The following is an 11,496-nucleotide window of genomic DNA, read 5'->3' as shown; positions in this document are numbered from 1 at the left end:
TTTCATACCTGTATGATTTCATATTAAGCAAAACTTTTTTTAAATATACTACTAAAAAAAGTTAAGGATCACCGGATTCTTTCATTTTACTCTAGTTAATTTGCCTTGTTCTGATAGATTAACCTTAGTAATTTGAAAGAATCGGGTGACTCTTAACTTTTTTTGAGTATTTCATTGGGAAATGGGACTTATTGCTCATGTAAGTTTGAATAACGAACTAAAAAGTTATATGTCAAATAAATATATATCTTGAATATACATGTATGTATACTTGACTTCTGTATACAAGCAGGTTTGAGATTGTTACCACTGCAAGCCATGTTTTGTCTTTGGTTTGCTTTCTTCAACTTCCTTTGTTTAGTGCTGGATGTAGTGTTGATGTAAGATTTCATTAATGTTGAGTATTTATTTCAGTTTGAATAAGTCAAGTCAAGCAAACATTTGTGTGTAAGTGACTTTTACCATTGCCATGTTTATGTTACAGATACTTAAATGGGAATTTTTTGTGATTGTGCTGAATAATCTTCTCAACCATCTTCATTATGTTTTTGAATGTTAGTGCTTTTGCTTATTTGGAACTAATTGAATGTGCCCTTATCAAGAATATCGTGTTACATTGGTATCGGTTATCATCTTCAACCTAAACATCATCAGTGCTCTCTCATGCTATAGATCTCCAGTTCCAGTTAATATGCTGATAAGGAAGGTGCTGCGAAAGTATATGTAATTGGGCTGTAATAGTGTGTAGCAATACAATACATGATACGTGAAAGCATGACTCTTGCTATGCCAGCAGCCCAGTCCAAACCTCTGCCACAAAGTAAGACCACAGCAATACACTTCCTTGCAACATGATACGCATCCCAATAATGAGGATGCGATATGATCTGTGAAAAGTAACTTTTGAGATATTTCCCTTCATTTGTACTTGTATTGTTGGTTAGTATACATGACCTACTGATACAATATGTATATCATGGCACAGAGGATCATGATGCATCGAATGTTTGGGGGAATCATTATGCCCTTGATCGTAGATAAGCATGAGTCACTGTTGCTCTCATTAGGCATATTACATGTATGTGCCCACATTGCTGACATGCTGGAGCAACTGGATTGATGTTGGAGTTGAATACAGTAACTTCTCATTGACTCCTTGAGCTTTAAGATGGTCATCAAGTCATATTAGAAAGCTGGAAGATGTGAAGTGAAATGTGACATCACAACAAAATGCCGTCTATAAGATGCCAGCAGTACGTGATTGTGCGGATCTCGCCAGCAGTATGTGATTGGTGGTATCTTGCCAGCAATATGTGATTGTGCGTATCTCGCCAGCAGTATGTGATTGGTCGTATCTTGCCAGCAGTATGTGATTGTGCGTATCTCGCCAGCAGTATGTGATTGGTCGTATCTTGCCAGCAGTACATGATTGTGCGTATCTCGCCAGCAGTATGTGATTGGTCGTATCTTGCCAGCAGTACGTGATTGTGCGTATCTCGCCAGCAGTATGTGATTGGTCGTATCTTGCCAGCAGTATGTGATTGGTCGTATCTTGCCAGCAGTACGTGATTGTGCGTATCTCGCCAGCAGTAAGTGATTGGTCGTATCTTGCCAGCACTACATGATTGTGCGTATCTCGCCAGCAGTATGTGATTGGTCGTACCTTGCCAGCAGTACATGATTGTGCGTATCTCACCAGCAGTATGTGATTGGTCGTATCTTGCCAGCAGTACGTGATTGTGCGTATCTCGCCAGCAGTATGTGATTGGTCGTATCTTGCCAGCAGTATGTGATTGGTCGTATCTTGCCAGCAGTACGTGATTGTGCGGATCTCGCCAGCAGTATGTGATTGGTCGTATCTTGCCAGCAGTACATGATTGTGTGTATCTCGCCAGCAGTATGTGATTGGTCGTATCTTGCCAGCAGTATGTGATTGTGCGTATCTCGCCAGCAGTATGTGATTGGTCGTATCTTGCCAGCAGTACATGATTGTGCGTATCTCGCCAGCAGTATGTGATTGGTCGTATCTTGCCAGCAGTACATGATTGTGAGTATCTCGCCAGCAGTATGTGATTGGTCGTATCTTGCCAGCAGTACGTGATTGTGCGTATCTCGCCAGCAGTATGTGATTGGTCGTATCTTGCCAGCAGTATGTGATTGGTCGTATCTTGCCAGCAGTACGTGATTGTGCGTATCTCGCCAGCAGTATGTGATTGGTCGTATCTTGCCAGCAGTACATGATTGTGTGTATCTCGCCAGCAGTATGTGATTGGTCGTATCTTGCCAGCAGTATGTGATTGTGCGTATCTCGCCAGCAGTATGTGATTGGTCGTATCTTGCCAGCAGTATGTGATTGGTCGTATCTTGCCAGCAGTACATGATTGTGCGTATCTCGCCAGCAGTATGTGATTGGTCGTATCTCACAACACTAACAACTGAGTAAACATTGGCTTGTATTTTTGTAACACAGGTCTACACCAAAGGTGTTTGTGAAATGGCTGCTTGAAGACTACCTTTAAATGTGTATGAGAATTGGAACTGAACATTCCATCCAAGTTCTGTTTTGTTAAAATTCTCAAAATATGTTCTATATGTATTATTTATGATATTTTTCTTTTTAGACTAGTCTGTGAACTCCACCTAGTCAATCCATGCTCCTCTCGTCATTTGTATGGTGATCATTTTTGTCTGTTATGATTCACTAAAAATGAGACCATGTTTCATAAAGAGACACACGGACAAGTTTATTGAACCCATGAACTTGGACACAGGTAGATTTTTATCCTTGATCTTCTCTTCCAAAAATTTTTCATAATGATCAACAAAATGTGAAAGTATGGCTAAACTATAATTTGTGAACACTGTTGAATCATCAAAAATGAATCTTAATTTCCTGTTTATTTAGAGTATGGGTTCCTTAAAAGATAATGTGTAATTTTTCATTTTCAATGCATGCATAATTTCCTCAGTAAGCTAGTATATGTCAGAAAATCTTTAGAGCATTCATAATTATGATTGAGGGTTGCAAGTTAATTCTTTCTTCATAACATGCAACAAAAGTCTTGCCACAAAGTAAACTGTTAAATTATGTTATGCAAAATAAATGTGTTTAATTTTCTTTAACTGCTGTCTCCAGCTAAACATGGAAACAAACTGTTTAGTTTAAATTAAATCATTGCTCAGTAATGTTACATGTTTCTTTTGTAGGATATGCATTTCCTGCAGTACAATCTGGTTCTTTATTCATTTATTGTGGGTCACACACAAGTTAAACAAAGGTTTCCATTTCAATTCATTTCATTGAAACTTCCCTACTTGTTTCTGTGCTAACCAAATTACCATTCCATGAGCTGCCTGTATTTTCCATAATAATTATTGCTCAAAACAAATATTGACAGTTATCAGTTGAACTGATGGTTATTTTGTTATGGTGAAATAAACCATTTGTTTGACACATTCTTGTGTGTTGAGTTGTGAGTGCTGAGACTAGTTCAGCTGACAGAAAATTCCACCCATCGTTCATACCAAATCAAGAGCAATATTTAGGAGTTTCATGTTGCGAAAATCTGACGAAATAAGCTTCAGTTTGTTGTTTAATGCCACACTCAGCAATATTCCAGCTATATGACGGCGGTCTGTAAATTATCCAGTCTGGACCAGACAAATCCAGTGATGGACATCATGAGCATCGATCCATGCAATTGGGATACGATGACATGCATCAACCTAGTCAGCGAGCCTGACCACGTTAGTCGCCTCTTACATAATTTTTTCCCATTATTTGGTGTCACAGTAAGCAAAATCAAGTTGAGTCCAAACACGGACAATTGCACCAATGGTTCATACCACATCTACAAGCAATATTTGGAAGTTTCTGATAAGAAAATAAGATAAAGAGTTTATCGTGTGTACAATATATTTACATATTTTACAATAGATAATAAAAAATGATAACAGCACTATTTTGGGAAGCATAATCAAGTTAATACATATCATTGGTGCACACTAATAGTCATGATGATGGCACACCACAGCTGAACAATTAAGCAATAACAACAGTTATTAAAGAAATTTCATTGGAAAGGACCTATCATTTCATCATTTTCAAACCAATATGGACAATTGGGGATCAAGGTAATAAATTATTTACCGATAACATACCAGTATAACTTGACAGCCTACAAGTAGAGCTTGGAGAAGAAAACTGGTGGTGGATAGTAGGAGCTGGTGTCCACCACATCCAGACAGAAGGACACACAATCACAACTACCTAAATAGACCAGCTGATGCCAGTTCAGAAAAGCATATGACCAGAATTGGTATTTTGACACTCTTTTTTGAGTGAGTGAGTATGGTTTTACGCTGCTTTTAGCAATATTCCAGAAATATCAGGGCAGGGGACACCAGAAATGGGCTTCACACATTGTACCCATGTAGGGAATCGAACCTGGGTCTTCGGCGTGACGAGCGAACGCTTTAACCACTAGGCTTCCCGACCGCCCACTCTTTTTTTTTAACAAGGAGGATGTTTCCATCAATGTTATAGGCACTTTCATCAATAATGCCAATGATGACAAAATTGTTGACGGCTTTAACTTCCTTCCTACTTTGCTCTATGTCACATTAATTATTTCACCCCAATTATTTCTGTTGAGATATATAGATCCCCTTCAGTTGGCTGTCTTGCGTTTCCCACGGCCTGCTGCACGGCCCAGCTTACTCTTCTTGGTAGGAGGCGCCGCTTCATCCTCATCAGCAGGGTTTGTGTTGTGTGGAGCATGGTTCTCCTCGTCACTGCCTTCACTTTCTGAAGCCTGCTGGGAACAAGAACAAAGAATTACCGACCTGATCCAAAAGCTACAGACTAAGATAATTTGGATTTATTTGGTTTGTCGTTTAATGTCACATTCAACAATATTCCAGCTGTGTCAGCAGCCCGTAAACAATCAACTCTGGACTAGACAGGCCAGTGATTGATTGTGTAAGCAGAAGGTAACTGATCAAAACTCATGCATTCAAATACTTGTTACTGTTATAATAGTAAACATCTTCCACTTTATGAAGCAAAATATGTTTGTTTAATGTGGCTCTCGACAATATTCCAGCTATATGAGAGTGGCCTGTATATAAGCGTGGGCCAGACAATCCAGTGATTGTTGTTGGAAACAACGATCCACACCATCAGGGTACAATGACATGCAATTGACCAAGTCACGGAGTCTGACCAACCTGGTCCATTAGGTTGACTTACGACCAGTATATGCTGGGGACCATTTCTAACCCGGAATCCCCACGGGGGCAAGTAAAATATGAATGCTAAATCTCATAACTACTTATTCACAATTCTTTTAAAAGACAAATGAATTTTTATTTATTTTTTCAAGAGAGTGAATGTTGCTTTTCACAGTGTCCACATTGCTCAGGACCGCCTCCGAGGTGTAGGGTCTGTCTGGAGAGCGGAAGGTCTGGGGTTCGATCCCCGGCCGCGTCATACCAAAAAATGTTAAAAGATGGTACTTCTTGTTACCCTGTCTGGCGCTCGGCATAAAGGGGCTAAAACAAGGACTGGTCAGCTCGGAGTCAGTATACTGTGTCTGAGTGGGGTATTCATGTTAAACTGCGGCATGGTATCTCAGTGTGCTAGAACTATAAAACAGCATCAGTCCAGACTAGCACCCGCACACACGCACACGCATGCACGTCGCGATAGAAGTGCAATAATCTTGGACGCGACATTAAACCCAATTTTACCTCACCTATATTGCTGAAATAATGCTGATGCCACGTTAAATTTTAATTTGCTCACACTATCTACACTTATACAGCTGTAAGAATAGTACAATTATCATGATTACTGAATTTTGGTGTCCTCTGGTAAATGAAAATAAAACTATGTTTCTTCTGTACATATTGTTTGACTTGTCCTATTGTGGGTTAGAATTTGTCCTCAGCAAACTATGCTTGTTGGATCAGGAGGTCAAACTCGATGACTTGTGTGTCATCATACCCTGACAGCATGGACTGATGCTCACAATATCAATCGGGGGATTGTCTGGTCCAGACTCAGTTATCTACAGGCTGCCATCATATAACTGGAACACTGCTGAGTGTGACGTTTAACTACAAACACAACAATCTATTCAGGTAGCTCCATGTTAACCCGTATCTTGAAACAATGTCATGTTCAATCTCCTGTCTCAGAGTTTTGTCTCACCTCCCCATTTTGGCCCCCCTCCTCTTGTTCCCCGCCAGCCTCTCCCTCCTGCTCCATCTCTTCCTCGTCCTTGTCAGACTCATCCTCCATCACTGCCTGTACCGCTGCGACGTTGATACGGAAGTCGCGTGATGTGCTTACTTTCATGTAGTCCATCAAGTTCACCTTTAGAAATGCAAAATGTTTTCAAATTGCCATTGGAAAATCTGGGGTCCATTTAACATTGATCAAAGCACATTAGGCCATGAACTAGTTTTAACAGCCTGTGCAAAATCTACTTTCAAATGATGTGTGTCCATTATTCTAATTGTTTCAGCTAAAAACACCGCTTGAATCTCTGAAAGGAACTAGATCACATTTGACATCACATTTAAGAAATAATCTACAAGGTGAAGTTGTTTATCGTACAATAAAACACTGCAGGGAGAATAAACCATGAGGGGCGCTGCCCTGTGTGGTTTATACTCCCTGCAGTGTTTTCTTGTATGATAAACAACGACCACAAGTCGTTTATTTCTTATGTGTGATATCAATATCTTGTACAGCGTTGTTAATGATGTCAATAAATTGTACAAGCTTATAAACATTTACCCGTATTTAAATCATGATGACTCACTGGATACAATCCGACCTCAGCAATGTAGGACAACACCATTTGATGTACAGGGGGGTTAAGTTAGGTATTGTCTCAATTTTCATGTCAATTATCTGCTCCGTTTTTCCTAATACTGATTGTCATATCTCTCCCACTTTTGGGTGCGATCTTTCAGCCATTGCGTTCATCTGCACTGTCCAGCTACATCTATGAGGAACACTGCCCCCTCAAAAATAATGTCTTCCAAATTACGACATCAAGTTGCAAGCGCATGTTCCAATCTCCAGAAATGATGCCATGATTGAACAATTGTTTTATCATGACATAAACCATGCTTCATTCTTCGTAGTTCTTTGCAATTTACTGCGTAGCTAACTTATATTCTGAGTCAATAATAATCAGGATAATTGGGTTTTTTTCAGGCATACCATTCTTATGGGTTCCAGCAATTGAGAAATATCTTGAAGCTGCAACTTACCCCACACATGAAATGAACACCCTGTGTTACTATTAAGAGCTTTAATCCCAACCAACTCACTCACTCCCATGCAGCCAGCCTCTCACCTTGGACTTCTTGCCCAGCTGTATAATGAACCTCTCAAACTGCTCAATAGCATAGATCAAGTTTGGAATTGTCTTGGTCTGTTTCATGGCCCGATTCTGAAACATGACACATGGACATACACACAGGACGATACTGACAGCAAATCATAAATAGACTAAACCCAGCATCATATCTTCATGTTTCCCTCCATGAACTTCTGATGCAGTTGTTCATTCAGTGCATGGACGTATATGTGCTCCCCAGACAAAATGGAAACAAAAATGTTATCTTGTTCAAATTGGGATTTGCTCAAAAATCCTTAATTTCTTAAATTCAAGGACATCTTAAATATTTCATTCAATCCAAAAATGTGAAACTGAAGTTACTGAACAATAAAGCCTCTCCTTGTTTATTAGTCCTGCTGTCATTGAAATGCATGTCATATGTGCAAAGCCATACATTAGTTATTACAGTGATCCCTTGCTACAACGCTATCTTTAGGGTCCAAATAATTGATGAGCGTTATAGATGATCAGCGGTTTAACGAAGGTAAGGTAGGTGGTAGATGACCAACAAAACAGTATACATGCTCTGTCTACCTAACACTATCTACGTTGCACCTTTCAGAGCTTAAAAAAAAGATTAGAATAGAAGTTGTTTATGATTCATAGTGTAAAAAAAAAGATTTATCGAGTATTAATATGCACTTTAATAAAAACACATCATAACCCTTCAGCGAATTCAGGTGAATAAACAGGTATAACAAACATGGTCAATAAAAGTATGAAATTTGATATAAAACATCACAAGACATGATGATTTACCAATTAAAATGTATTTCCTGCTCTCCAAGGCATTGTTTTATATGCAGAGATTAAGATTACCGTGTCTTTTCTCGTAAACTAAGCCGGAAGCAGCAATCAGCTGTGCACACGTTTCCTCCCAATCTACCGGTGATTCAGTTAAAAAGTACTAAAAAGATATAACTTGGCAATTTGTTATTCCAATTTGGAAATTTTTACTTGTAACTCCTTCAGACTTGGGGTCAAATGTCAGTCTTAGCAGGTCTAGAGATATCCCTGTAGTGGGACAAAGTATGCGTAGCTGGCTGATTATCAAAGAGGTATAAATGAGACCTGGATTCAAAGTTGACCCTTTCCTTCAACAAAGTCACTCCAGCTTGCAGACTCGACTGGACTGGTAAGATGCCATTTGTAAAATTTCAGATTCCACATGAAAATGTCTTTTGGATGAAATATTGTATGGCATGTATGGTGACATCAAGAAAAAATCTATCAAATCACAAGTATTGGCTGAGTTGAGTTTATTTTTTTTTAATCTGCTCACTGTAAACATACATATTCAGCACTTAAAAATGTACGCATACAATGTCAAAAGGTATAAGACTGACAGGACTAGCTTCATATACACTGAAACATGACAGCATATTGATATAACTTCTTGAACAAAGTAGAAATGTAGTTTCCTTATTTGTTTTTTCCTACCTACCAGCCATAAACATTAAAAAAAAGTCTGCAAACCAAGAAAGTATAGAAAAATCTGCTGTCAGTATACATCATGTACCCAGGACAAGGGAGTTAACTGAGTAGTTCCACCATTGCCGAACTAGGCTGGAATTATGGAGTTATAATTTGGCTGGGCTGATTAGTCCAATGAAAACCACGTAGTGAAATTGACATCCGGTTCATAAACTGCCATGCAGATTTCGGTCGATTGTAGGATTTGCAAAGCATGTGTACCGTCAATAATTTCCAAATCTTGTCATGTTCTTAATCAAGGTGCTCACATGATTTGATGCCCTTCGCGAAGTAAGACTTGATAATCGATCAGGTTATCTTCACTGGGTGACGCCATATTATTTGAAGCAAATGAGAGGTGGAATCTGATTGGTCAATAGAAGGGACATAACTATTCCAGCGTAGTTCGGCAAGGGTGGAAACTGGACTTGTACAGTCAGTTAACTCCCTTGCTTCAGGAAGATGGTAAACATGGGCGTGGTCTGGTCCTCACCTTGCCTGCCTGGACGGCCGCCCCAGTCTTCTTCTTGTCCTTCTTCACCTTGTCGACAGCCTGCTGCATGTGCTCGTGCTCACACGTCTACAACAACCACAGTCAATCTGACCACTCTGTACACAGGCTCATGCATCTTCACAGTCAATCTGACCACTCTGTACACAGGCTCATGCATCTTCAGGGTAATTCAGGGAATGTTAATACGTTGAAAAAATCGTAAAGAATGAAATATCTTTGAGAATACGGCATGGGATTCAAGTCATCTAGCACAGACAACATAATAGTCTTCAAGATGCGTGATGCTGCCGGGATATTGCTGACAACTGAATGAAATGAATCACTCACTAATGTGTGTCCAGGTAAGGAATTGGATTTCAAAGGCAGTTTTATAGTGCTAGATGACCGAGATGCCATGCCCCAGTCTATCATGGATACCCCACTCAGACACAGTACGCTTACTCCTTGTTTAATCCCCTTTATGCTGAACCCAGTCAGGGTCAGAATAAGTACCTCTAATGTCTTGTGGTATGACACAGACAAATCAAAGCACCAGCCAATCTCATTAAAATCAGATCTTAGTTTTCTCTACCGCTAAACAAACATCTTAGGACATCCTATTACGGGTCACGTCAGAACAACCTTTCGCGAATTTTGACCGACCAATGAAATGGCTGACAAGAAATCGACATTAGCCAATCAGAAGGCAGCTTCCTCGAGCTTTACGACACTAGTTTCAATCTGGCGACTACGCTTCGAAACATTTTTGACATGTTCTCGATTAAAAAAAATAAAACTGATAAGAACATTCTGGAATTGCTTATAGATGGCCTAGATTGTATGGATATAATCATAAAACCCGTAACTGTCGTTCGGAATACCCCATGTTAAATATTTTGTGGTTGCATGATTAGAAAACACATTCCGACTGTCACTTTCATGATCTGGTAAGTGACGCTCTGATTGGTTGGATGAAAGGTCGTTCTGACGTGACCTTAATGGGATGTCCTCAGATCTTTGTTTAGCATAGCGAGAACTAAGATCTGATTTTAATGAGATTGAGCACCAGCCTTCATCTTTCTGGTCAGACACTCTATCCAATAGACCACAGAGGTGGTTCGTAGGAATGCTAAGACTCACCTGTATGTAGGTTATGAAGGGGTAGACATTCTGTGTCAGCTCTCGCCCAACCAGCTTCACTAGTTTCTCAAACCGAGCTGTCAAATGGCCAATCTTGTTGGCATACAGGGACAGATACTGCAATGTTAAGCAGTCGATTATAGTAATATATTATGCCCAGGTTGGTGTAATGGCTTAAACAGGCTCGAAGAAAAACAGTCAAAAAAGAAAACACTATCAATCTCCCAAAAGCTGGTTTATGAGTTACCATGGATACCACAGAAAAGATGATTGTTTTCTTTCTTTTCATACAGTCACGTGTTGTGAATGTAGAAATGTAATGACTCTCTGTAAAACATTGACAAAGTGACCACTAACACATTATAACTTGTAGCAGTGAGTCAGTGAGTGAGTTGTATTTAACGCTGCTTTTAACAATATTCCAGTTATATCACAGCGTGTCAGCTTAATGTGGGAGGAAAGCCCATAGTGATGCAGGTCTCAGACATTTACCACTTCGGTGAAACCCATGAGCACGGGTATGGTGTTGACAAACCTAGAAACATAATCGGGGCAAACCGGGATTCAAAACCACGATCATAGGTTTCTGGCGTGCCCAAGGGATGCAACCCTGCACAGCGAATCGCGGCGTCTTAGATGACTGGGCCACCCGTGCCCCCTTATAACTTGTAGTAATATAGATGAATATGTTTTTGAAATACTGACAAAAATATGCCAAACTCATAAATCATGTAAAATAAGATGTATGAATGAACAACTTCTTTATATACAATTAGGAGAGACGTTGTGGTGTAGGTTCTAACACTGTTATCAAGCAAGTGATGTACAGAGTATGGTTGACAAGTATATATACAGGATAGGAGGCAGTGTTTATACAGTTGAGTAGGTAGGTTTGAGATGCAGTTACACTGGAGTGGAGAAGCCCGTTATGTACACAGAAGGGTAAAACATATTGGCCGGTGAAGCCTGTAA

General features: G+C 39.7%; 1 protein-coding gene across 1 annotated transcript in view; it reads right to left on the bottom strand.

The window, feature by feature from the left end:
- Positions 1-3,965: 3,965 nt before the first annotated feature.
- LOC139452422 (Fanconi anemia group I protein-like) overlaps positions 3,966-11,496 on the bottom strand; it is a 46,022-nt gene continuing 38,491 nt past the window's right edge. The window contains exons 29-33 of the mRNA XM_071233892.1: positions 10,525-10,641; positions 9,385-9,471; positions 7,374-7,469; positions 6,215-6,379; positions 3,966-4,817 (exon numbers count right to left, since the gene is read on the bottom strand). Of these exons, the coding sequence (XP_071089993.1) occupies positions 4,671-4,817; positions 6,215-6,379; positions 7,374-7,469; positions 9,385-9,471; positions 10,525-10,641 (612 nt within the window). The 3' untranslated portion in view covers positions 3,966-4,670. The remainder of the gene's footprint in view (positions 4,818-6,214; positions 6,380-7,373; positions 7,470-9,384; positions 9,472-10,524; positions 10,642-11,496) is intronic.

The sequence above is a fragment of the Haliotis cracherodii genome, unplaced genomic scaffold, assembly GCF_022045235.1.
Source record: "Haliotis cracherodii isolate W230 unplaced genomic scaffold, xgHalCrac1.p SCAF_9, whole genome shotgun sequence".
Classification (NCBI taxonomy): Eukaryota; Metazoa; Mollusca; class Gastropoda; order Lepetellida; family Haliotidae; genus Haliotis; species Haliotis cracherodii.
Note: the sequence above shows the minus strand (reverse complement) of the source record. Positions and strands in the feature narration are given on the sequence as shown.